Consider the following 26682-nt stretch of genomic DNA (forward strand, 5'->3'; position numbering starts at 1 on the left):
CTAACCCTCGACGTCCCCACGCGTGAGACTAGCCCTGTTGGAGGTGGCGCGAGTTGCGCTCTGCGGCTTGCGGTTTCCGGACTTCCACGCTCGCGAAGCTTTGAACATGAGGACGGCGACCGGGCAGCGCTTGCTCGTCTTCGTCTCGCTCCTGCTGTTGCTGCTGCTGCTGCTGCTTCTCCCGCCGTCTGGAGCTTTGGGGTTTGTTGCTTCTCTAGATAGCGACTTCACCTTCACGTTGCCCGCTGGCCGGAAGGAGTGCTTCTTCCAGACCATGAAGAAGGAAGCCACGCTGGAGATCGAGTACCAGGTGAGGAAGGAAGGTGGAAGATCGGGAAGCAGTGGAGCAGTGGGCTAATCATGCCTCCTTAAGTTACACCAGCTGCCTGCAATTAGTGCAGGTTCGAGTCCCACCAGGCTCAAGGTTGACTCAGCCTTCCAGCCTTCCGAGGTAGGTAAAATGAGGACCCAGATTGTTGGGGGCAATTAAACTGACTTTGTAATAATGCCGCTTGGTGTGTGTGTGTGTGTGTGTGTGTGTGTGTGTGTGTGTGTGAAAGCCCTAATAAGCAGGCATATACATAGAATGAAGGCTATTGCTAAGCACATTGATTTGTGCTTTAGATTGTAAGCCGCCCTGAGTCTTCGGAGAAGGGCGGGATATAAATGGGATTAAAATAAAAATTAAAAAAAATCGTCGCTTTTCTGGAGTCTGCGAAAATCGTGGTAGCAAAAAAAAGGGGGGGGGGAGCAGCTCGTGTGTTTATAGGAGCCTCGGTGTCTCCAGCTTGAAGTTCAGCGCCCGAGTTTTTCAAAAGTCGGTGGATACATCCAGCAAGGCAAGAGAGAAGCAAACTTTTGATTCAACCCGCGAAAGAAAAATACCCTTTGCTTAAATGGGGAAGTATGCACTTCAAAGGCACTGTCCTGGGAAAAAGTTCAAATCTGCGGTTTTCCTCTTACACTGCACATTTATTTTCGGCTCTGGAAAGAAGTGACGTAAAGTATTGGCCACCGTGCCCAGATTCACATGGCGATAAGGCAAGGCACAGACCTTGTACTGATACTGCAGAGACAATGCCACCATGTGAAGACGATCATTTTGCCATTTTCTCCGTTTTGTCTTGGATTTAATATAAAAATAGCAAGTCAAATGCTTGGAACCTATTCGCCTTTATTAATTTGCAGTATCAAAACTTTAAACCATGAAGCATTCACATCTCTAGCTAATCTAGCTTTCCCCAACTTGATACATTCCAGATGAATAGGTTACATATGCCATCATTTCTTCTAATTCGACTATTGGCCATGTTTGCTAGGAAGAGGAACCTGAGAGTCCTGCCTGTACATGGGATGGCCAGTCTAGGTTGAGGGAATGTGGTAGGTCATGTTTGTTTTCCAGAGCAAACAGACTAGCTAAGTATCAGCGACACAGCTTGATCAAACTGGTTTTTAGATGCTCAAACTGGCAAGTCTACATAACATCATTCTGGAGGGTACTCAGATTGTGAAAGCCAAATAAGTCTAAATTGAACCTATGGTGATGAATAGATAGTTTAAATGAGAATTTGACTACATTGGATATGAGCAGTTTCTTCACCAGTGGTAAGGAACCTGTTACTTATTGCTTATACTATTCTGTATTTTATGGAGATGACTTATTAATGACAAAACAAATGAATTTGTAGATCAATTCTATTCAAGGTTACTAGAAAGTTAATTTCAAATTACCTCATTATTGGGAAGGAGAGGTTCTTTTTATTTATGTGTGTGTGTGTGTGTGTGTGTGTGTGTAAAATTTATATGCTGACCATCTCAAGATGATGGGTTATAGGAACAAAGAAGGTGCTGCCACCCATGGAATGAGTATCGTGTGTGTGTGTGTGTGTGTGTGTGTGTGTGTGTGTGTGTGTTTGTAAGGAATGCTGCGATTGTTCTTCATAACATGAATAACAAGTAAATACTAGAGTAAAAATGATGTTGCTTTCACATGTTTATCTAATCTATTAAATATTTTGACATACTATTACCAACTATGTCTGCAGTTCTCCCTTACTATACAAATTAGATGTTCCCAACAGCTTGCATGTCCAGTTCACCAAGTTATATCATTTTGTTCGCTTTAAGACAGGTTTATAAAAACCTCATTTGCCAATTTCTTAATTTCTATCTTTGTTGCATTCTTAGGTACTAGATGGAGCCGGTTTAGATGTGGATTTTCACCTTGTATCGCCAAAACATGAAACCATAATTTTTGAACAAAGAAAATCAGATGGTGTCCACACGTAAGTTTAATAATGATAAAAGCCTCACTTGGCAGATCTTGAGTTTTGTAAAAGAAAATTCACAGAAGGTGAGGGATACTTGCTGTACATTCCCCCCCCCCAAAAAAAATCAACTAGAAGATGGAGAGATTCTTTTGAAAGTTATGAAACAAGCTATAGAGAACTGCTATGGAAAGGGAGAGTTAACCTAAAATCTTGTCTTTCTGCAACTGAAATATGTTACTTTGGAAGTTTGCAAAGTTTTTTGCTTCACAGTATCTAGTGTCTATATTCTTTCACAGTATGCTGTGTTATGACACAGTTTGGAAACCATGGGTTTAAGAGAAATGGTGAACTCACAAAGGTGCTATAGGATATCTTAAATTTTTGAGGGAAACATAGCAATGTTAAGCCAATGTTCAACAGATGTTAAGTATTGCTTTTTTCCTCAACAATTTAAAATATTCCACAGCATCCCTACAAATTTCTACAGTGACCCAGGGTGCTGCAGCAGTTTAGAATAATTTTAAAGTTTCAGAGTACTATCATTAAGGGACTTAAAAGTAACATACCTGCCTATACAGTATATTAAAGTGCAATGTCTTATGTTAACAGAGTGGAGACAGAGGAAGGTGATTACATGTTCTGCTTTGACAACACATTTAGCACCCTATCAGAGAAAGTGATTTTCTTTGAACTCATCTTAGATAACATGGGAGATGAAGATGATGATTGGGAAAAATACACAACTGGAACAGAGCTTCTGGATATGAAGTTAGAAGATATTCTGGTATGTTACAGCCATCCCTTGTGGAATGTATGGCTACTTGTGCTTAAAATGTGTTTGTTCTCTTTTTCGCTGAATCAAAATTGGATTGCAAATAGGGAAATGTGGCAGCTATTGCACATCTATCCCTATTGATTACCTTAACACTTACTTCACGTAATATACAGTGTCTTGGCATTTTATTAGGATTCAAAATGGTTCAAATTCAGAATGTTTTGAAAACTCCTGTTGTTTTTTTAAATTCCATTTATATCCCGCCCTTCTCCGAAGACTCAGGGCGGCTTACAAGCTTAGCAGTAGCCTTCATTCTATGTATATGCCTGCTTATTAGGGCTTTCACACACACCCCAAGCGGCATTATTACAAAGTCAGCTTAATTGCCCCCAACAATCTGGGTCCTCATTTTACCTACCTCGGAAGGCTGGAAGGCTGAGTCAACCTTGAGCCTGGTGGGATGCGAACCTGCACTAATTGCAGGCAGCTGGTGTTACTTAAGGAGGCATTAGCCCACTGCTCCACCAAGGCTCTTTTTCTCTGTGATGGAAGAAAACTGAGATAAAAAGGGTATACGTGCTTGGAATATCAACACTGGAATAGTATACAGGTAGTCCTCAACTTACAACAGTTCATTTAGTGACTGTTCGAAGTTACAATGGCACTGAAAAGTGACCTATGACCATTTTGCAGCATCCCCATGGTCAGGTGATTTACATTCAGATGTTTGACAACTGGTTCATATTTATGACGATTGTAGTGTCCTGAGCTAATATGACCATCTCTTGCAACCTTCTGACGAGCAAAGTCAATGGGGAAGCCAGATTCACTTAACAACCATGTTACTAACTTAACTGCAGTGATTCACTTAACAAATGTGGCAAGAAAGGTCGTAAATTGGGGCAAAACTCACTTTTAATAAATTTCTCACTTAGCCACATAAATTTTGAGCTCAATTGTGGTCATTAGTCGAGGACTACCTGTACTTACAAATATAAAGACTGTAGTATCAGGAGTATTGAGAGTGCTAAGACTTAAAAAAAATCTATTCATCTTAAGAGAACATTGAGATCAAAGGAATTTTTAGCCGAACAAGTCTAGCTGAAAGAGGATGATTTGTGGTCTTCCAATATTTTAGTAGTATATAGTATATGAAAAGCAGAATACTCCTATGTGAATAAAAGATTTCTTGACCAGAACATTGGAGCTAGGAACAATGGCCTCTGGAAAGAAGGCATGGAGCATGATCTCAGTGTCAATACTAGTAGTAATTTTCAGATTATTACTTCTTGTCTTCCATTTTTTTTCTTTAAAAATAATTTGGTTTTAAAACAAGTGTTTTGTTTTTACTAGGAATCTGTCAACAGTGTGAAGGCTCGGCTTGGCAAAAGCATTCAGATTCAGAACCTACTCAAAGCATTTGAAGCTCGCGATAGAAACATACAAGAAAGCAATTTTGACAGGGTAAACTTCTGGTCCATGGTCAACCTGTCAGTAATGATTGTAGTGTCAGCTGTTCAGGTGTACATGCTGAAGAGTCTTTTTGAAGATAAAAGGAAAACTAGAACTTAACACAGGAGAGTTTCATTTAAAGCAATAAGGGAATTTGCAATACACTGATTAAGAAAAAAGAGATGGCTATTACTTCTCAGCTGTTTGGAATGGCTAATAACCTTCACATGATTTTTTTTTTCAAATTATGAACAGAGTGGCTTTTCTCTAACTTGGTGCCTAATTTGTCTCCAAGGCCATTTGTCTTGCACAGAATACTGGAGCAATGCCAGATTTTTAACATTTGTAATTATATGTCTATACTTTTTGCCTAACTTTTTTAAAAAAGTAAATAATTGTTTCATAACCTTATAAAAATGTGTTTTCAGTATTTAACGACCTGAGTTGAGTAGATATGCTGAAATTAAGCATACTATTATAGTCTGTTAAAGTAAAGCTTATTGTGATTTAGCTGTGCTAAGACATTTTCCAAACGAATATTCAAAAGGCACTTGCTCCAAACTCCAGCAGTTCACAGACACTAATATTCAGTAAGTGGAATAAAATCCAAGTTACTAAGTCTATAAAGCAAAGTTGTATTGGTTCAGTAGTATCAACTACTTGGGTCCAAATGAGGAAGTCAGTATAGTGAATAAATCTTTGTAATAATTCAAAATAAAAATTATATAATCTAAGTCCTAAAAGAAACATTTGTTCAAATACCATACTCAATTATGTATTGAAAACAAACTTTTCTTCACAATTTTTTATGCATAATTTTAACTTTGGCATACCAATAGAGAATATTTGTAGTCAGGATTGAAATGAGGAGTCTTGATGGTCTCTGATCTTGGTTGTTTTCTTGCAGATGTTTCATTACCCAAATTAGGTAACATCATCAGTGCTGTAACTACTGGTAGCACTGATGATGTTACCTAGTTTGGATAATGAAACACCTGCAATGAAGCAACCAAGGCCATCAAGGACCCCTCATAACTTTGGAGTGCCTGGATATAACACCTATGTTGAGTTCATATTAGTTAATATTAACATAATAGTAACGTGCATTAGGACTATTAGCATCCTGGAAATTGCTGCTGGCTTAAGAATCACACTCAATAAAATTAACACACAACAGTTTAAGGAAACATTTTTCATACTGTCATGAAAGTCTGAAAAAAGGTGTGTTGCTTTAAAGAACAAAATGGTATTGAGATGTGAAGCACTTTTTAAAATCATTTTTAAAGTATGCACAGGTTTAATATACATATTGGATATCAGGATTCATTATAGTTTGAACAGTTAACTTTGGAAATTTCTCTATGCAAATTTATCATTTTAAATCATAAACATAGCTATCTTCATCATTACAATATTCTTACTTTATAATGCTGTCAGACATATAGTACTCTTGAATTCTTTGAACACAGGAAGAAGTGAAATATTGGTTCATTCACAAAATTACAATTATTACTGTAGATCAGCAGTCCCCAACCTTTCTGGCACCAGGAACTGGTTTTGTGGAAGGCAATTTTTCTACAGACTGGGGGAAGGATGGTTTCGTGCACAACCTAGATCCCGCACAGATGAAGCTTGCTCACTTGCCTGCTGTTTGCATGGCTCCGTTCCTAATTGGCCACAGAGTGGTACTGGTCCATGGCCCCAGGGTTAGGGATCCTTGGTGTAGGGATCCTTGGTGTAATCATTACGAAATGATTTAAGAAGTGTCCTGTTTCCATTTCTGGTAAAAATTTGTCCCCAAGGAATTGGGTATAGAATACTCCTGTTTTAACATGAAATATAACGAAGGGATTCACTAGTAGCAGAATGGAAAGGATAATTTGATTTCATTTTTCTGTGTATGTTTGTGTATTATACACATACGCATACATGCAAAGGCAGATATCAAGTAACCTCATTGGATGGTATGAAATGTTGCCTTTTTAAATAACTCTTCAGTTTAGCTGAATTGGTTTTCCTAAAGTTCTTTCTAACATTCGTTATAGGCCAAAAGTGAGGTGTATTCTTTTAAAAACAACAGAATTAAATTTTTAACTTTGTGAACTAAATTGGAAGAATGATTCTAAAAAAAATCTAACTCAAAAGCAAGTCAAAGCATAGGTAGTCCTCGACTTACGACAACTGAGCCCAAAATTTCTGTTGCTAAGTGAGATAGTTAAGTGAATTTTGCCCACTTTACAACCTTTCGTGCAACAGTGGTTAAGAGAATCGCTGCAGTTAGGAACATGACTGTTAAGTGAATCTGGCTTCCCCATTGAATTTGCTTGTTAGAAAGTCACAAAAGATGATCACATGACCCAGGGACACTATGAGCATCTTAAGCATGAGTCAGTTGCCAAGCAGTCAAATTTTAATCACGTGACCATAGGGATGCTGCAACAGTTAAGTGTGAAAAACAGTCATAAGTCACTTTTTTCAGTGCCATGATAACATCTAGCGGTCCCTAAACTGTTTTAAGTCAAGGATTACTTATGTTGCTCACGAAATTGTTTAGTGTATCAGTATTTTGCTAATTGTGTATCAGGGCTAATTTGAATGCAAGACATAAACTCTGTATCGGTAATTCTACCAATTTGGATACTGAAATGATTCTTGAATTTATAATTCATGATTGAGTGACAGGCCATACAACTTTTAAAATAATGTATAGTTAAAATGTGAACTCACAGGGTCAATATAACCATAGAAATTTGTTTAACAAATTCATTCATTCACCCAGTAAATTGAAACAGCTGACTAATTAATAGTTGAGAAAGTGGTTTTCTTCTATGTAAACAAAAGCTTATCAGTTGATGAGAAGCAGTACAACTGTAACGAACGTTTCCACTTTTAAATCTTTCATTCATACAACAGGTTTGCCTATTAATTACATTTGGTGAGCATCAGCACCTATGCCCAAATTTGCCATGGCAAATTTCACAAAAACTTCATACTATTATCTATGGAATACTACCAGCAAATAAATATTAGAACCGATTATTTAAGGAACAAAATGCAAGCATCATATACACCTATTAACATATATGCAAGTAAGGAAAGTTGGATTTTATTTCCATATTATTAATCTTGCAGTTGAAACCGACATGGGACTTCCGATGGTCTTGGAATTCAGAAAAAAAATGCCTGCAATAGCTATAGCACTGGTAAAGTTATTATATAACATTTTGTACAAAACAAAGCTGTGACTAGCTTTCTACCTCTGTATTTAGCTACAACTTGCCCTCTGTCCTTCTCAGTGTTAATGTTGCAACAACCTTAAAATCCATAAACACTGCTTATCTGAGTTGTTTTGATAAGTTTACTTTGTCATGTTTTGTATGATACAATTTAACAGAACTCAGGAATAAACATTCTGCAAACAAGTATATAGTTTTTTTTACTGAGGCACAAAAGTGATTGTGGGAAAAACTAATAAAGGAATATTAAATCAGTCTTGTATTTTATTTCTGTGATTCTCCCATTTACGTGCTTGGAGTGCAGAACCACCTTTCCCAGGCAATGTATAAATGTTAGGAAAATCCCCTCCTAGCCTTTTCTCTTGTGTTTCCCCCACCTGTGCTGTTCTTTTGTTCTCTTACAAGAACAAGATAAGAACTCTCTAACATTGAACGGGAGGAAAACAGAAGGAAACCTTCAGAGATCTTTTGCACCTTTGGTGCAATAACATTTTTTTTGCTATTGTGTAAAGTACAGCACCATTTTAAACTTTATTAAAATATACAGTATTGTCATAGACACCCCCCCAAAAAAAAACAGAGTAAAACTTGCTCCTAGACACGCTAGCGCCTGACAGCTTATGTCCCACAAACACTCTGCAGAACGTCTAACAGGAATTTCCAGGAGGAATTTGCAAGTCACGGTTATGAAATACTTGCACTTAACAACCGCAGCCAGATCTACTATCGTAAATAAGGCATGGTTAGTGGCAATTCATTTTATGACCATGTTGCTTAGCAACAGAGTTGCCAATCCCAACTGCAGTTAGTGAGGACTACCTGTATTTGGACTGAACCATAAGGTGCCATTCTGGACACCAAAAGGTGGGCCCAACAGTCCTACCTAACTCAAGGGCTCGCAGGGATATTTAGGAAATGGGTGTATTACTATATCTGCGCTTTGTGTGCACTACATTACTTCCTTTATAACAAGACTTTAGATTATCTAACCATGCTATTTTATTATTGAAATCTTTATTCCCCCCCCCCCTCTGTTGGAATTAATATATTTAACTGAATGGGCGCTCTCTCATGTAGTTTAAGCCTATTTAAATGATGAAACTGTCCGCCTCTCAAGGAGTATCAGGTGAGTGAATTCTATTTTAATGTACTTAAATTAACATAATCTTGCAAATCTGAACATCCATCTCATCCTGTCTTCCTTTACAGTCCAAGAAACTAGGAAGAGTTTCTCCTGAGCCTCTTACCCTGCCCACGTTACCGCTGCAGTCTCTTTTACCTAACCGTTCCCTGACTGCATCTCTTCATTCTGTCTCCCAAGGTCATTGCCACAAACCATTTCAGAGACCTAGCAGGCTAGATTTAAATAAGCTAAAATGTTTCTAAGGTAGACACGCACACTTTTTATCAATCTAAAGTGAACATAAAATGTTCTGTCCCTTACTAATTAAGCTTCAAATATATTCGGCCTTACATAGTTTTTTAGACTCTTGAAATATCTATCACTGGGTTTTCATTTCACCATTCTATAAAAAGAAGTAGGATTGTTACAATAAATTTGCAGTGAGCAAAGTGGCTCACGAGGTTAGGATGCTGGGCTGGCAACAGGCTGGAGTTTGAGTCCCTGCTGCTGCCATCGGCTGGGGTGAGCTCCCATCACGTTAGAACTTCTGCTGACCCAGCAGTTGAAAGTGGGCAACCGCAAGTGGATAAATGGGTACCACTTTGGTGGGTAAACTTAACGGGAAAGGAGCCAACAACTGGGCATCCTCCATGCAACAGTGATGTCATCATCCAATATTTTCAATCTGGAAGCACCTTGGCGCTCCCAACAGGACTGTAGTAGTAGTAGTAGTAGTATTAGTAGTAATAAATCTGGGAATGATAAAATATATATTGTTGGTACAGTCCTAAAAAAATTACATACAAGATTAGCTTTACCATCGTTTCCTGAAAATATTCACAGAATTTATTTTAAAAAACTTAAATAAGGGCCGAGCTTTTGTTTTTTGCATGCTTAACAAATGCAACTAGAAACAGGTTCTTAAAAATACACACATTTAATGTTGAATTTGAATTCTAGAAAACAGTTCCAGCAATACAAACATGTCAACCACCATGACAAAATGAAAACACACATTCACAATTAAACTGATAAGTTTATCACATTCTCTCCCCTACCAGATTCCAATAGTGATCTTGCATGGAAGCCCTACTGCAAATACTGCTGGTGTTCAATGTGAATTACAAAAATTGCAGAAAACAAAATTTAAAAACTGTTTTTTTGTGAATTACAATAAAACTACATTTTGCATTATTTCAAGAGACCAACATTTAAAAAGTAACCTGTTCTTATGAAAATATTGTAGCTATAGTCAAGGCAACTTAATAGCTGAGATTGAGTAAATGGAAGAGACCCACATTTTTAGTGAAGGCAAGCGGAAGTAAATTTTAATTTTCACTTTTGTTCAACTAAATTGTCTGAAAAACCACAAGGCCGGGCAACACATTTTATCTATTCTTCCTTTGGCTATATAAAAGGTGATAAATATTTTTCCTTGATAATCGTAACAGTATCTTTTGTTTTCCAAATCACATAAATAAGAGCAGAGCAGTATTTCATTAGAAACCTTTTCCCCAAATTGTTAACTTTTGTGTGACAATTTATTTTGTTGGCAATCTCATGTCTAAATAGACATTCTCTAATTAAATGAGGAAGCTTCAAAATAAAATATTTACCCTTTGGTTAAAAAAATATATCAAAAACTCAGGTGAAAGAAATCCATTTAGATAAAGGTAAAGGAGTCCCTGTGGATTTTACTCCAGCAGTCGTTGCCGACTTTATCCACCTAGATCCTCCTACTAACCTCAGTAAAAAAACAAACAAACAAACCTTATTTTACAAGTAAAATAAAAGCACCCATTTAAATTTGATTCATTTGTAATAACAGAAGAGGTAATTTTGTAATAAAATCAATATCGTTACGGCAACATACTTAACCCTGTGTAATTTTGTTCCAACTACACTTAATCATTCACACCCAAGGGGAATCTTAAATGTGAGTCCTGCTGACTTTTGTTGTTTAGTAATGATTTTACAATCAACATGTCCCAAGTTATTAGAATTCTTCCTTTTACACAGAGCCGGTGCTCAAATTTTCAAAGTCTGGGCCTCAACCAGATTGAGAACTGCAATCTTAAAAACCGAGCCTGGTGTAGCTGCACCGTTTCCAGGTATCTTTAGCAAGAAAAAAAATAGAGCATGTACTTTTATTTTCTCCCCCTTCACTCAGAACTATTTTAAGTAGGGGCAACTATAATAAGCCTTGGTTTTCAGGCCTGATGCAATCGATATAAAGTTTTCCAAAGGGAGTGGGCATTTTGCACAGGAGAGGGATAACGTGAACCTGAGAGGCACTCCAAAACACTGGGCTCCCATGTGTAGAACTGCAGCCTGAATTATTTCCTAAAAGCATTATGACATTAATGACTGCACGTACTTTTGCCAGAACACCCAGCACTCATTTGACACATATCCTACGGTATGTGGCATACAACAGCACCCAATGTAGCCTGAGAAGAAATGCTGCTGTGTAAATACTGCAACTATTCCTGATAAAAGACATTATGGGATATATATATATATAGTCAAAAGCTGCCCAATCCCATAATTTATATTGCATAGGTCACAATCACACATATATACACATGCACACGTATGTGTATATATACACATGCAAAGAATATATTAAAAAGACAACAAAGTCTAGTCACAGAGCAATTTACAAGCTCAATATATATTTTATACACTTTGCTTGAAAGATTTTAATATTTTACAGTCCTCAGCAGGAAGTATATACACTGCACCGTATGAAAATCTAGGGTTGTCAAAGTAGAAATAGTCTTTTGCAAACTTCTGGATACGAAAAGATCAAGTATCTTATTCAAAATCTGTCCTACTTACAGAAAATAGTCCCCACTCACAAAAGACATATCCATGGAATGTACACTAGAGACAAGGCTTTTTTTTTTTTGGACTTGCGAATATTTTAAAGCAAATGAAATCCCAGATTCCCAACCCAACACAGTCTAGATCCTCATTTGAAACACGTTAAGAATCTAGCCTTACTTTTTTTAGTCTGTAGGCCTCTTATGTGATAAAAATTTTTTTGCTCTGTTCAAGAAGTGTTAAGGCTAACTTGGTTTTTTTTTCATTTTTACAAATATCCTTTCAGGTTCCCGTCTGCACTCCAATGTATAAACTCTGCCTATAAATAGATAAGGGCAGTGCAGGAAATAATATTCAGCACCACAGTCAGGAAGCAGTTGCTCCTTCCCATTCCACAAGATACTGAACATTTCCATCAAGTGTAACCCGACGTGCCAAAACACGGTATTTTTCACCGCAAGCTATCCTACCTGCAGCACCAAAATAACTGGTAATAGAGTTCTTGAGATGATTAAGTTGCAATTCCTGATCTGCCAAATTATTCAGAATCTCTGTATTAAGTTCATCATATTGATAGTCATCTTTGCCTTCATCTTCTTTTACAATTTCTGGGTTCTGAATCTGGAGTGCTTTTCGTGGAAGACGTCCTCTTCTCCTTAAGTGTGGTATCGTGGACGGCCAAGTTCTTCCTGTTCGCGTCCTTTTTCTAGAATCAGATAAACTGCAGAACACACACAAAATGGTTAATTTAAAAATTTAGAATATGTAATACAACAAAATTTACTGTACTCTTAATGGCTTCTCTGTTAGATACAGCAAAAGAAAGTACAACTAATGCTGAATCAAATGGAGACAGAACTTAAATTAGTAGTATGGTGTTGGTCAAATTTTATATGGACATTTTATGTATATTTTATCTTTTACAACACTATATGTACTCTTGAGTAACTTTTTTGGAGCATGTTTTACATTTGCACTACAGCTGATAGGAGCTCACTTATTTCTTGCTTTCTGTTAAGATAATTCTACTGCACAGCAAACAATGTTACTTAAGACATAACACATTCAGCCACGTTAGCAGAAGCCAGAGTGTACCAATGCATTATTTACTAATTTAACTTGTCCACTTTTAAACTGATTTTTGCTCCTAAATTTGTCAAGCATTTCTAAAATGAGGAAAAACAGATTCCATGTAAGCTTGCCAAGAATATAGATCTTCTTCCAGTGCATCTCATAAATGCAACTGCTTGTAAAATCAGCAGAAAATGATATAATTTGCTGCTACTAGACCAATTCCATGGAAAGAAGTAGAAAGGAGCGGAATCTAAATCTTTGACAAATTAGAGGCTCTAACTAACTAACTAACTAACTAACTAACTAACTAACTAACTAACTAACTAAATCTACTGTTGTGGGTAATGTCCACTCTCCATGTTCTTACTTTTGGAGGAGATGCTACTGAAAAACATTGGCAGCTTTATCATAAAGAACCTAATGACTGCAATTTGTTTAAATTTATTTAAACACACAAGACACATTGTTCAGAAGTACATTCCCACTACACAATTTTTGCTAAATTGTAAGTCAACATATTGCAGAAATTTAAAACTATTCAAATAGTTAAAAGTCTGCAACCTTGACAACTTTTAAGACTTGTGGACTTCAGCTCCCAGAATTCCTCAGCTATGCTGGCTGAGGAATTACCAATCCATACGTGTATTATAGGTATGTGTTTGTAATGCATGAAATACTGTACCTGTAATGCTTTGAAATACTGTTTGAGGTAGTTTCTTTTGTACTGGCAGCACCTGTGGATTCCACATCTGAGGTATTGGATGAGTGTGCAGTTCCATCAGATCTTCTGAATGATGGCATGGTGTCATACAATAAAAATTGACATAGATATTACAGTTTCATGTAACCTAACATTAATCAAATAGACAAATTATTAAATGTTGGCAAAACCATATTTAGTCAGTCAGAAGTGGCATTTTTCCCCCTATGTTTGAGATAAATACAGGTTAAAATCTCATTGCCAGAACCTCGAAATGGAAAGCAAGGTCTTAAATTGAAATTATCTCCTCCCTCATTAGGCATGGGGAAGGATATCACGATCCAATCTTTTATTTAAGGTAAGGCCAGTTTTTAGAGAGTTAAAATTGTACGCAGGTAATCCTCGTTTAGCAATTACAACTGAAACCAGCAAAACGGTCATTAAGCAAAGCAGCCTCTGAGTGAAACCACAACTATGCTTACAATCTTCCTTCAGCTTTCCTTTGCTTTACAAACCTGCAAAGGTCATAAAGGTGAGGCCTGATTGTACAGTTATTTTTTTTCCCATCACCATCATATAGTCATTAAACAAGGCAGCTACTAAAGGACTGTCTGCAGAATTAAAATACAGTACTGACTGAACAGATCATACGCATCTGTTTCTGCTCCAAAGTACGAAACTCCATATTTACAGAATGAGAGCTTTTTTTTTACAAAAGGGCATTAATTTCTTTTCTGCTTTCTGTATACTGATAAGTCTCCTTTCCTTTTTTTATTTTGTTGTCTCTTTCACCACATTACTCTCCAAATTCTATTAGTCTTCACTTTGATTTGGTTATAGGAAAAAAAAACATTATTTACCATAGTGGAATGCAAACACCTTACATTTCATCACATATGCAGAGTATGGTATGTATGTATGTATGTATATCTAAGTATTTCTGTAGGTAGGTAGGTATCTGTATCAAACCCACAGAGAAATATTTACTTTGATTGTTTGACCAGAAAGCTGAATGAATATTTCCCATACATACCCAGTAGTGCTAGGAGAATCCAAAACAGGGGATTCTGGCACTATAACAGGTTCTTTTTCCTAAAGGAATAAGATAAGATTTTTTTTTCAGATTCTGATATTCAACTCTCTTAACCGTAAACATTAAAAAAGATAGTTTAACACGTTCATTTTTATTATATAAGGAAATAATAAAATTTATTTATTTATTTATTTATTTATTTGGTTTATATACCGCCCTATTCCCAAAGGACTCAGGGCGGTTTACAAGGCAAAATTTAAAAACAATCCAATATAAAATTAAAATAAATTAAAATAAATTAAATTAAGTCTAGCCACAAAAATTAAATCACAATTTAAAAACATTAAACCCCTCAGTCCAGACCAGATAGCTCAAAGAGCCAGGTTTTTATGTCCCGGCAAAATGAACGAAGGTCGGGGGCAGTCCAGAGTTCCGTTGGCAGTTGATTCCATAGGGCAGGCGCGCCCACAGAGAACGCCCTCCCCCTGTGGATCGCCTGTCAGCAATCCTTGACCGGCGGTACCCTGAGGAGGCCCTCCCTGTGGGAGTGCACAAGACGATGGGAAATTGACGCTGGCAGCAGGTGCTCCCTTAGATAATCCGGGCCCATGCCATTTAGGGCTTTATAGGTCATTACCAGCACCTTGAATCTCACCCGGAGGGCAACTGGAAGCCAATGCAGCTCGCGGAGAAGATACTTATTTTATTAAAGAAGGAAACCTGAATACCACTTACCAAAATAGATGGCTCAGACATTCTTTGAATCATTTTTCTAGTATATGGGCCAGGGGGACGGCCTACAGATTTTTTCTTCCCCTTTCTTTCTACACCATTAGTAACTTCCCTAGAAAAGAGTTTCAGTTTTAAACAGTAATATTGGTCTGTATTTATTTACAATTTGATTTCTGAAATCCCCTTTATCAGTTGTATTAGATATACTTTATCTTTTGAATGTTTATAAAAAGTAGATCTCTAAGAAGTGAAATATAAAAACATGATATCAATTAAACTAACCCCACTAGAACCAGCAAAGAAAACCACTATCAATTTTTATTTCTCCACTATAACCACAAAACGTTCCAATTTGTCATCAGAGGAAAAATAATCAAGAATTGTACCAATTGTCAACTGCAAAGAGGTGATCTACCATTCCATTAATACCCCAAAATTGTACCAATCAGGTCTTAAAGACTTTCCCAAAATGCCTAAAGTATTGATCTGACTGGCTGCGGTGCTATTCCAAAAGAGAGGGAACAAAGTAATAAAAAGGGCATGTATTCCTTCAAAGACAAAGGGGGGGGGGCTCTCCTTACTAGATCTTACTGAACAGCCATAACTGTTGTGAGAAAGAAGTCCCGAAAATTATTTAAGTTTTAAGCAAAGTAATGTTTTAAAAGCAACTACCAGTTGGCTTCTTGAACTGCACTAGAAGTCAACCGGCAAAGCGTACGGTTCATGCAGTACTAATGTTACTTGTCAAAAGACACTTTAAAAGTCATTGTATTCTGGACCATTTCTAATTTCTGAGTGGTCTTCAAGGACAGCCCCAAGTCAACTAAGTAGTACTAATCCAACTCAGAGTTGACCGACGTGTATGTTCCAGGAATGGTCGTTAACTGCTGCGCAAAATGGAAAGGTAAAAAGACCGAGCAGAAACTGGGAGTCTGAAATAACCTCCAGATTATGAACTAGTTCACAGGTCTGCAACCCGCGGCTCCGGAGCCGCATGCAGCTCTTTCAGCCGTCTCCTGCGGCTCCCAGTCCTCTGCCATGTGCAGTCAAAGAAAAAAAAGTGGGACTAAAAAAGTTCAACCAATCAATTCAAATATGCAGGGTAGGTGCATATCTCGCCTTGGCTCCACTCTTCAGTCAAACCCTGTTCTGTGCATGTGTGCATGTATGCGCATGCGCACATATTTTTTGCAGCTCCCAGTTTTTCATTTTGTGAGGGAACCGGTTCCGAGTGGCTCTTTCACTGTTTCAGGTTGCTGACCCCTGAACTAGTTCAACTCAGGAGATCACCATCCTCCTCGGAATGAAAGATGAAATACCACTAGTCTCAGAGGTTTTGCATGCTCACATCCACTCTATTTGCTGGGACTGACCCCGAGTCTTTCTCCATCAAGATGATCACAGCTTCTAGGCACTGAGATAGCACCTTAACTACCTCTCCTGTTAAGCCCAGGGTCAAGCTATACAGCTAGGTCCTGTACATACTGGTGATACTTAACCCGATACTGGCAAATAAACTTTTTCAACAGCTTCCTGTTATATAGGAGAAGAAAGAGAAGAGAGCCATATGGCAGCACAGAAAAAAGAGCTTGAGTTCAACCTTCTCCCATCAGCCAAAACCATCCCCAGGAGGAGGAAAACCAATACAACACAGTAACCTTGACGTGAATCTCCAGAGATGTTTAAGGCAGATACTGCAATGAGCGTTTATCAAAGATTGGGAAGAGGTTAAGTAGAAGCAGCAGGGTTTGCAACAATCCTTCCAGTACGCGTAATCTAAAAGTGCTATCAGTTCAGCGTCAATGCACCATCACCCAAAACAAAGTAACACAGAAATGCTGAAAAAGATGGCTGATCGTAGGCAACCTTCTTGTGCTGTGCACATATTTGTTAAGAATCAATTGTGCAGATTGTTTTTTAAAATGGATTAGATTAATCACAACTGCTTGAAATTTAAGAATAATTCATTGGACAACATTCCTTCATACTAGAAAATACAACACCTCCATTCATCCTCCCTGGGATGTGCTTCTCTGCCAAAGTAATACGGGGTATTGATGTTCCTCTACCATATCTGTCCTAGCTCAAGATATCAACAAGAAGTTTATTTTCTAGGCCACTGATCTTGAAGAAGATAGCCAGCTATGCAGCATACTCCTTCCATTTGCTGATGGTAGTCAAAGCTTTAATCTGAGCTTAGCAAAGCCATTTTGCTCAAAACACAAAAGACAAGTCTTGAGTTTACTGCACAGTAACAGCATAAACAATTCATTTAACTCTTGACCAATTCTATTATTAACAAGATCACACATAGCTTGTATTCGGCAAATATTAACTTGACCTGGGTAAATTTATCAATATGCTTTGTACTACCGCTGAGTAGTACCTACTTGGACTGAGTATTTTATGATAATGTGTATAAGGACCAAAGCAGAAAGAGCTGTTAGAACTACATCTTTTATCTATTTATTTCCCACCTTTATTACTTTTTTTAAAAAAAATATAACTCTAGGTGGCAGACATACGTAATACTCCTTTCTGCTATTTTCTCCACAGTAACGACCCTGTGAGGTAGGTCAGTTGGGCTGAGAGAGAGAGCAACTGGCCCAGAGTCATCCAGCCAGCTTTCATGGCTAAGGCAGGACTGGTACTCCTGGTTTCTAGCCTGGTGCCTTAAGCACCGGAACAAACTTAACACTGCACAAGCTCACCCTTGCCTAACATGGGCAACCCTTGACTCGCAAACGCTTACTTCCAGTTAGTCTTTGTGGAGAATCTACAGACAGCTCTTCCAGCTTTTGTCTGTCAATTTATTCAGTTCTAGTCTATTTACCTCTGATCAGGCATAGGCTTGGATGACTTTCTCCCTTTAATTTTGAACTCATGAGAGGTTCCCTCAGGTTCTTTCTCAGCCTTAAAAGCAGCATTTGGTGGGCAAGGAGGAACCCGAATTCTTAAGCCGAACAAATGTTTTTTCTTCTTTATTTCCTTCCCAGACATAAACCTGCGTTTCAAGGTATTAAATGCAGAACGTGAAGACAACAAAACACAGTTCTTCAGATGTAAAGAGAAAGCACAGATCCATTTATTAACAAACGTATGGCACTCCTCAAAGCCTGCTCCAATGCTAAGGTCTGCCTCAGAAATAAACACCTGACTTAAACATTGAAACATGCAATAACACATTGTTGCAGCTACGCGTATTTTTAAATAACACTTCAAAAAAAAACACACGTTAAAGACTGTTATCTGATTAAACTAATGGAAATGAAAGAGAAAATTGTATAAAACCCTTATCAACTTACATGGTCTTGTAATCATTTAATGCCTCTAGAACATGTTCATATCTTTCAGATTTTGGTGTGTCTGCCAGCTGTAAAGTATGAAGAAGTTATTTAATTTACTGAAACATGCAGTAACACCCATAAGCACTAATCTTTAATAGTAGAAAGAAATATAAATATAAATTACAGCAGCATTCTAGAATTTCTTATGGAACAGATAAGACAAAATTCTAAAAAAAAAATCTACTGTAGCATATTAACAAATAAAGAGGGGAAACAGAAGTTTGGTTATCCTCATTATTCTACGAACAAGATATTGAATAAATTGTTTTGTGTCTATTTGAACTGCTAAATATCTCTTGTGTCTATGGGTATAGTTTTAATACTAAAATGTAAATACTTATTCCTTTATTAAAATGTCAGCAATCTGCATTCTGTGTCCGATAAAACAAATATTTTAATAGAAGAATTTGTTGAGGAAATGACCACTAGATGCTGCAAATAGCTGCAAATGCGGGCTGGTTTCCAAGTGTCCCAAATTGTGATCACATGACTGGGGTTGTAGCCACTGGAACTTCAAAATGGCATCATAACATTGTTTTGGGGAGATCCATCGTGACTTTGAAGTAACAGATTGTAAGTCAAGGATTACATGTATAAACTTTTTTATTGGGAAAAAATACCTATTTAAAAAAGTTACAAGTTGCTTTGAAATTCAAACTTCTATCAGTCACAAGAGCACACTTTATGTATTACCATATAAGGTAGACAAAGTATGTGGATTATGTGTAACTGTAGAAGTGGCAGAACCAGGAGGCACAGTTAAAAGAGGGATCAGCCTAGAATCCCTATGTGGCCACAAGCAAATGAAGTCTAACCTCCCTTGAATTCTGTTGATCTTTATCTAATGCCAAGCAGGTGTTAACCATTAACTGAGAACAGTCCTGTGAACCGCCATAAGTAGCAATAAATGTTTAATTGGACCCTCATGTGTAGACCTGATGTTTTGCAGCTGACACTAACTTTCAAATCTTTTAAGATTTTTTTTTTCATACAAACACTCAAAACAAATAATCTCAAAAACACTAACTCACTAGCAAATCAGCATTAACCAGGAAAATAAACTTTACTTCTAGTACAACTGTACTATATGTTAAACAATTATTACAGTATTTCTATGCACTTGAATAGTTTGATCTTTTGAACTATACAAACACATAAACGATGTAAATATTTCAAAAACTTACTTCACCAGGGTGGAGTCGATCCCAATTTTCATTAATGTATGTCATGAGTTCAAGTTCTGAATCAAAATATTTCTTTTTATGAATAACACTTAGGTTGTAAAGGCATAGATGTGCTATATCTACCCTAGAATTCAGAAGTTTAAATAATAATTAATAAGCTTTAACATTTTACACATGACATAGTAACTGTGTGTATAAGAAATATTTTGATGTCTTAAAAAATAATATAATTTTTAGCATTTTGCTCAAATAGCCTACCAGGGGTGTCAAACTGCCGGCCCATGGGCCAGATGCGTCATCAGGAAACCGCGCCCACCCCATTGGCAGCAATGGAGAAAAAACCTCCGATACATTACGCCATGTCATGTGACATCGAGTTTGACATCTCTGGTCTAGATGATAACATCTAGGACAGGGGTCTTCAAACCTGGCCCTTTTATGACTTGTGGACCTCAACTCCCAGAATTCCTCAGCCAGCATGTCTGGCTGAAGAATTCTGGGAGTTGAAGTCCACAAGTCATAAAAGGGCCAAGTTTGAAGACCCCTGGTCTAGGACAACTGCCCTCAACTAACTCACTGCAGCCAACTCATCCTGGCTGTCTTACTATGGCAGACTTGCCACAGGACAGTTCAACATGGGATAACTCAAGAGAGGGACAAGTGAATTGCAGTGGGCCTTGTCTTGCTTTAGGTTTGAATCTTCTCAAGTTAGAGGTCCTTGAGGCTGGGGTGAGCTGCAATTCTACTTGTTCCTCTCTTAAGTTATCCTGCAGCAGGTTGTCCCATGGTGAGTCAGCCAGGAACGAATCAGCTGCTGTGAGACGGCCGTAACGAGTTCTCTCATTCTGTAGATGACAGGCACAACTATTGCCTGCCAACAATCAGCATGTCTATTTTACTAAAAATCCTGCTTCTTGAATATTTTGTTTTTCACTTTCTCAACTGAAACTGCAAAGGAAGAGGATACTGTGTTTCCCCGAAAATAAGACCTGGTCTTTTGTTTATTTATTTTTTGCCTCCAAAATAGGCACCAGGTCTTATTTTCAGGGGATGCCTTACCCACTTACCTTAGGACCAACGCAGCCAGGCCTCCCACAACTCGACACCTGTTGCGCCGCTGCCTGAGTTCTTCGGGGACCGCTTATGGCCACACGCCTTGTGGTGCATTGCACTGCTGCCACCGCTCACAACAGAAGGCCGCGTGGCTCATTGCACCGCTCGCACTGCTGCCGCCGCTCGCAGCACCGTCCTTCTGCAAGGGGCAGCAGTAGCACGATGAGCCATGCAGCTTCCTACTGTGAGAGGCGGCAACAATGCAATGTGCCACGCGGTGTGCGGCCGCAGAACCTGGGCAGCAGCACGACAGGCGTCAGGGAGTGGGAGGCTTGGCTGTAGTGGTCCTAATGTAAGCGGGTGCAGGGCGCATGGGGCAGCTCCACCCCTCCCCACCCTCACTTGATTTTTATGTTTGTGCCTCGCCCCAAAACTAGGATTTATTTTGGGGGTAGGGCTTATATTAGGCATAGACATAAATTTCAAGCTAGGGCGTATTTTCGGGATAGGTCTTATTTTCGGGGAAACACAGTGACAAAAAAGTAATATATCCACATTTTCATTACTCATGCAATGTCCATTCAAATAATGAAAAGCACAAAACTATCTTTACAGAGATGGTGAATATTTCTGCCCGAGATTGATTTAGGTTGTACTTACCACTGCAAGGGTAAACGTTTGAGGTATTCTGGTCCAGAACTACAAACTGAACAAATGAATGTATAAAACCTTCAAAAAAGAAAGTTTAAAAGGCATAGTAAGTGCATGAACATATATGCTTTTGAATTGTATTGACAGCAATTCATTTTGCAAGGTATTCAAGGTTACAGAAAACAAAATTGTTTTCACAGTTAAAATACATCAATAAGTGTTGAATAAAAGATCATTTTCAAACAAACAGCGAAAAACCTGGGTCCATGTTCTTATCAGTTTTTAAAAAAATGTTTTTACCCCTTGATAAAACCTGGCTCAGGGAAGACCATAAATAGAAGGAACAATGCACTGAAATAGTAGCATATTTATTTATTAATGTATCAATGTAAATATCACAGTTACAGCCATGGAGAATTTGAACACAGTACTGAATACTGCCCTTCCCAAAGGGGATACCTAACACACAACAGAAGATCAAAGGTAAAACATCTTACCTGTCGCCATACAGCATTGGCTTTTGCAGGCACTGCACACAAGCCTCATGGAACCATTGCTTACATTTGCAGCACTGTAGCATCTTCAAATACCAGCTTCATTAACGGTAAGAAAAAACAAAGATTGTCATGCAGTAAATACCCAATCTAGCAGAAAAACATTGAATGCAGTTACATGATTATGAATTTTAGAACTCATAAAATCATTTTATATATGTAATAGATTATGTCATATAAAAATAAAAATTCCTAGACTACAGGCAGGAAAGTTGTCAGGTTGGCAGTTTTCTGACCCATGAACTTATAAGAAAAAGGGAGTTTACGCTCAGTTAGCATTTCTTAAATTGCCCGCTTTAAAAAAATAAAAATAAAATGAAAGCTACACTATATGAGAATTGCTCCTGAAGATTTACCGTATTTTTCGGACCACAAGACGCACCTGACCATAAGACGCACCCAGTTTTTAGAGCAGGAAAACAAGAAAAAAAATATTCTGAACCAAATAGTACTGGTATACTAAAACAGGGCTTTTCAACCTTTTCATCCACTGTACCACTTTTAGGACAAGGCAATGTCCGAGTACCACCAGTCGCCCAGCAAGGTGTCAAAAACTTGACCCCCCCCTGCAATCTCCCTCACTCGGTTTCAGCTTCCCTTGCTACAAGAGAAAGTAGGCTGAAACGGAGCGAGGGAGATTGCAGCAGTGTGAGATCGGCCAATTCGCATTCCTGGCAATCTCCCTCGCTCCGTTTCAGCCTGCTTTCTCTTGTAGCAAGGGAAGCTGAAACCGAGGGAGATTGCAGAAGCGCGAGATCGGCGTTTCTCAGCACGTGCCGATTCGTGCTCCTGGCAATCTCCCTTGCTTTCCACTTGCGGAGGTTGGGGCTGGCCATATGGATCATCTTCGGACCATAAGACGCACCCTCGTTTTCCCCCCCTTTTTTGGGGGGCGGGGGAAGTGCGTCTGATGGTCCAAAAAATACGGTAACTGGTCACTATGCATTCACTGATACTTCTGCATTTTGCAGACTTCATGTTTATTAAACATAACACAAAGGCAGAGTTTATACAACAAGCTAAACCAAAATCAAACACTGATATACTTTACTACAATGTCTTAAACCAATCAATTTCCAAATTTATTCACTGAAACTTGGTCCAAGACTAATTCTTTTCCATACAAACGTCAAAAACCTCAAGAATAGAAAGTATTCTGAAAGCCTATACTATTCTAACACTATATTAGAATATGCTCAAAAAAGCTGTTTTATAGCATACTTATGAAACATAACACTTGGTCTCACATATACTCTTGACAAATAGTGAAGACAGAAAAAAACCAGAACATATATTTTCATAAGCACGTCAGCTGCTTACTCTCCAGGACCTCCACAGTAGCAATAACACTGTTGGGCATTTGTTTTATGGCCTGCATCCCATTCAAGGTCAGCTACATTGTAAGGCAATGTTTGCTTCATGACCTGCAGTGCTTTAGCATTTGGTCCTTTCTTAAGCGCGCCACCTCTCTAAAATAAAATGCATTAAACCAGAAAATGTTAGTATCCGACACCATACAAAAATCTATTTTCAACTGAAATTACTTTTTTAAGTAATCAACCTACTTTTGTTGTTGTTGCAAAGACACACTGCCGGCAGAGCCATTTATCATCTGAATCTATCACATTTGAACCGATATTTGGTGTATGACACAGTTGATGATAACCTGTTTTTTTTAAAAAAAAAATGCTCTTTAACAGGATATAGATTTACATCTTCCTGTCACACATTAAGACCCATAACCAAACACCTTAAATTAAATTTCATACGATGCTAGAAAACACAGTAAGACTGAGAATAGCATAACTGTAATAAACATCAATAGGAATGCCTATCCACTTAAGTTTACAAGTAATCCTTGAATTATGGCCATATGAAGCAACCATATGAATTTATGCAGATCTCCTCAGAGCTACCTACAATCCAGTTTCAAAGTTCCAATGGCCACACACCATGGTCATGTGACTAAATTTGGCACACCTGGTAACTGATCCACATTTACGGCTGTTTGCAGCATCCTGTGGTCACATAACGATTTGACATTTTGTGAGAAGTGTGTTTATTTCCAGATTATGGGGAAAAAATACGCCCATTGGGCACAATGGGTTTGCTTAACAACCAATGCATTTGCTTAACTGCTGTGAAGAAGGTTGCAAAATTGGGCAAAGTCAAGTATTGGTGACCTGTTTAACAATTGCCACAACTTACGATTGTTAATTAGAATAGAATAAAATATCTTTATTGTCACTGTGTAACTCACAACGAAATTAAGTGCTGTGCACAGTATACACAAGTAAAATCCGCATATAAAAACATACATTATATACACACACATCCTTCACATTCTATTCACCATTGTGCTCAAATTACAGTTGTGAGTTGAGGACTCTCTCTACACACAATATACTAATAATACATTTTAAAATGTCTACACGCTTATTTTTTAAAATTACCTTGACCACACTTATCACATATAACCATTTCATTGGGTGCTTCTGAATATTCCTCCTGACATATTGTACAGACCATTTCCCCCGTTTCGGAAGCTCCTAAAACAACAAAAAGGTGTGGCTTCATATTAAATGAATATATTTTATATTTTGAACATTAATTGCTACACATATGAAAACTATTGGATTAATTACAAGTCCTGACATAATATGACCTGGGTTTTGTTTTGCATAATATGTGAACTCAGACATTCTGGGTCTGTGAACCATGGCTTAGAACAATGTGTGAATTCAGCTGGGGTTTGACTGGTGTATTTGAGGTCAAGAGTTATTAAAAAAAAAAAGAGAGGGACCTATAGATTCTATAAAGCGAACAACTCATCCATCTTTGGGCTATATAGGAGCCACACAGATTCTGCAGTCTGTTGCTTCCATTATAATTTTCATCTCTACTCAGAGCAATTACATTTCTGGCTCCCCTTCCTCTTTAGCAAACCACCACTATAGGTAAGTGACAGTTGAAGAATGATTAACCCTTTCCTTGTGCCAGCTGTACTCAGAATCTCAACTGGAAGGAGTTTGGAAATAGTATAGTAAATCCATGTTTTACATCAATTACCAAAAGATTCAATTATCATCATCATGATATAAGGTTCTTGCCTGTTTGTATGTCCTTCCAGAGAACCCAGGACTTGGAACTGTCTTCAAATATAACGAAGCAGCTCTGCTTAAGTTTATTTATCTGAAATAAAATAAATTTGCAGCCGTAATACCAATTGGTAGTTTTGCCATAAGATGTTGTGAGCTAGAAGGTTTATTAAAAATGGATTACCTTTTTGATAGTTCCAAGATAAAACAAGCCATCTGACCATCTAGCTAGGACATCTTGACCTTCTTCAAATTTGCACACTGGCTTTTTGGATTTTTGTCCATCCCGTGAGGAGAGTTTGGTCAAGGATATTGGTGGTTTTTGGTTTCGGTGCAAAGGAGACCGCTTATGGACCACTGAATTACCCACCCCCGTAGAGTCTCTAAAATACAGACATACAGAATGAACATGAGCAACTTCCAACATGAAAAGCTAACGTTCAAACCAGAACAAATTTAACTGAGTGTGAGACTTATATTTAACTTCCAGACATATCTGAGACAAGATGAAGAAGCCAGTATGTAATTTTTTTAATTGCAAATTTATTGTAATTCAATATACCTAGAAGAAATATGCCACAGTTCTACAAACTAACAATTAAATCTATGACTTGAGCGCTTATTTCTACATTGTTCATCTAATCTGCTAAAGATGTGCTTACATCTTGGTTTTCTCAGTCTCAGTACACTTCAAAATGTATTAAAACCTGCACGGCAATCTTACTGCATTAAAAGAAAAAGCACTTTGGGCTTTTTGGTGGAGCAGTGGGCTAATGCCTCCTTAAGTAACACCAGCTGCCTGTAATTAGTGCAGGTTCGCATCCCACCAGGCTCAAGGTTGACTCAGCCTTCCATCCTTACGAGGTAGGTAAAATGAGGACCCAGATTGTTGGGGGCAATTAAGCTGACTTTGTAATAATGCCGCTTGGGGGTGTGTGTGTGAAAGCCCTAATAAGCAGGCATATACATAGAATGAAGGCTACTGCTAAGCTTGTAAGCCGCCCTGAGTCTTCGGAGAAGGGCGGGATATAAATGGAATTAAAATCAAAAAATAAATAAAAAAATATTATCTAAAACCTGTCTATGTAACATGCATTAGGTAAAATCATTTAGCAGCAACTGGCTACTAGTAAGTACTTTTCATATTTTTATGTGCAACATAGTACTCAACCCATAATGCAAACAGTGTTCACCACTGAGCCCTTATACAAACCCTGAAGCAATACATCATAACTAAGGCATTTGCAAAGATATGAAGAGAAATAAACATAGCCCTGATTCTTTTGAATTTTGCTGTGGATGAAGGGTCAGAAAGCAAGAATTCAAACAAAAGCGTTATTGCCAAGTTCAGTGTTCTATTCTTTTTGCAACATGAGGAAGAAACACAGGAAATATACTCCATAAGATTACTTTAAAATTCCACAGAACAATTCATGTACAACTAGACAAAAAAATAAAAACAGGCTATTAAACTGAAATAATTAAAAACTTATCTTTAGAGATATTATCAGGGATAGATCATGTTGGCATAAAGTGCTCAGTCTTGATTAACTGAGTTAATCTAATTGCCTGGA

The 26682-nt window shown here is 37.8% G+C and overlaps 2 protein-coding genes across 6 annotated transcripts; one reads left to right on the plus strand and one right to left on the minus strand.

Annotated features, from left to right (window-relative positions):
• TMED5 (transmembrane p24 trafficking protein 5) lies at positions 1-7752 on the plus strand. Of its 2 annotated transcripts, XM_083358877.1 has the most exons (5): positions 1-310; positions 2188-2285; positions 2880-3054; positions 4399-4509; positions 7630-7752. In XM_083358877.1, exons 1-5 carry the CDS (start codon positions 107-109, stop codon positions 7687-7689), a joined length of 648 nt encoding a protein of 215 aa, XP_083215003.1. In that variant the 5' UTR covers positions 1-106; the 3' UTR covers positions 7690-7752. The 2 variants fall into 2 exon arrangements, with proteins under 2 accessions (XP_083215003.1, XP_083215002.1); XM_083358876.1 differs by lacking the exon at positions 7630-7752 and having other exon boundaries at positions 4399-7007.
• MTF2 (metal response element binding transcription factor 2) lies at positions 7235-25099 on the minus strand. 4 transcript variants are annotated; one of them, XM_083358872.1, is made up of 14 exons: positions 25080-25099; positions 24464-24559; positions 23576-23676; positions 23331-23479; positions 21954-22049; positions 21466-21534; positions 19753-19876; positions 18527-18594; positions 18055-18225; positions 15225-15333; positions 14490-14548; positions 13439-13543; positions 12153-12403; positions 7235-9608 (listed from the first exon to the last, which is right to left on the minus strand). In XM_083358872.1, the coding sequence occupies exons 1-14, from the start codon at positions 25096-25098 to the stop codon at positions 9472-9474; spliced, it is 1554 nt and encodes a 517-aa protein (XP_083214998.1). In that variant the 5' UTR covers position 25099; the 3' UTR covers positions 7235-9471. The 4 variants fall into 4 exon arrangements, with proteins under 4 accessions (XP_083214998.1, XP_083215000.1, XP_083214999.1 ...); XM_083358874.1 differs by lacking the exons at positions 23331-23479; positions 25080-25099 and having other exon boundaries at positions 24464-24561; XM_083358873.1 differs by lacking the exons at positions 7235-9608; positions 25080-25099 and having other exon boundaries at positions 10384-12403.
• Positions 25100-26682: the final 1583 nt, after the last annotated feature.

Source organism: Vipera ursinii (genome assembly GCF_947247035.1).
Source record: "Vipera ursinii genome assembly, chromosome: 3".
NCBI lineage: Eukaryota > Metazoa > Chordata > Lepidosauria > Squamata > Viperidae > Vipera > Vipera ursinii.

Coding starts and splice junctions, on each gene's coding strand:
- TMED5 (XM_083358876.1), top strand. CDS start 107: ATGAGGACGGCGACCGGGCAGCGCTTGCTCGTCTTCGTCTCGCTCCTG. Junction 2,286..2,879: donor AAATCAGATGGTGTCCACAC/GTAAGTTTAATA, acceptor TTATGTTAACAG/AGTGGAGACAGAGGAAGGTG. Junction 3,055..4,398: donor TGAAGTTAGAAGATATTCTG/GTATGTTACAGC, acceptor TGTTTTTACTAG/GAATCTGTCAACAGTGTGAA.
- MTF2 (XM_083358872.1), bottom strand. Junction 23,480..23,575: donor TCTTTGCAACAACAACAAAA/GTAGGTTGATTA, acceptor ATTTTATTTTAG/AGAGGTGGCGCGCTTAAGAA. Junction 18,226..18,526: donor TTAAATGATTACAAGACCAT/GTAAGTTGATAA, acceptor CTTGAAACGCAG/GTTTATGTCTGGGAAGGAAA.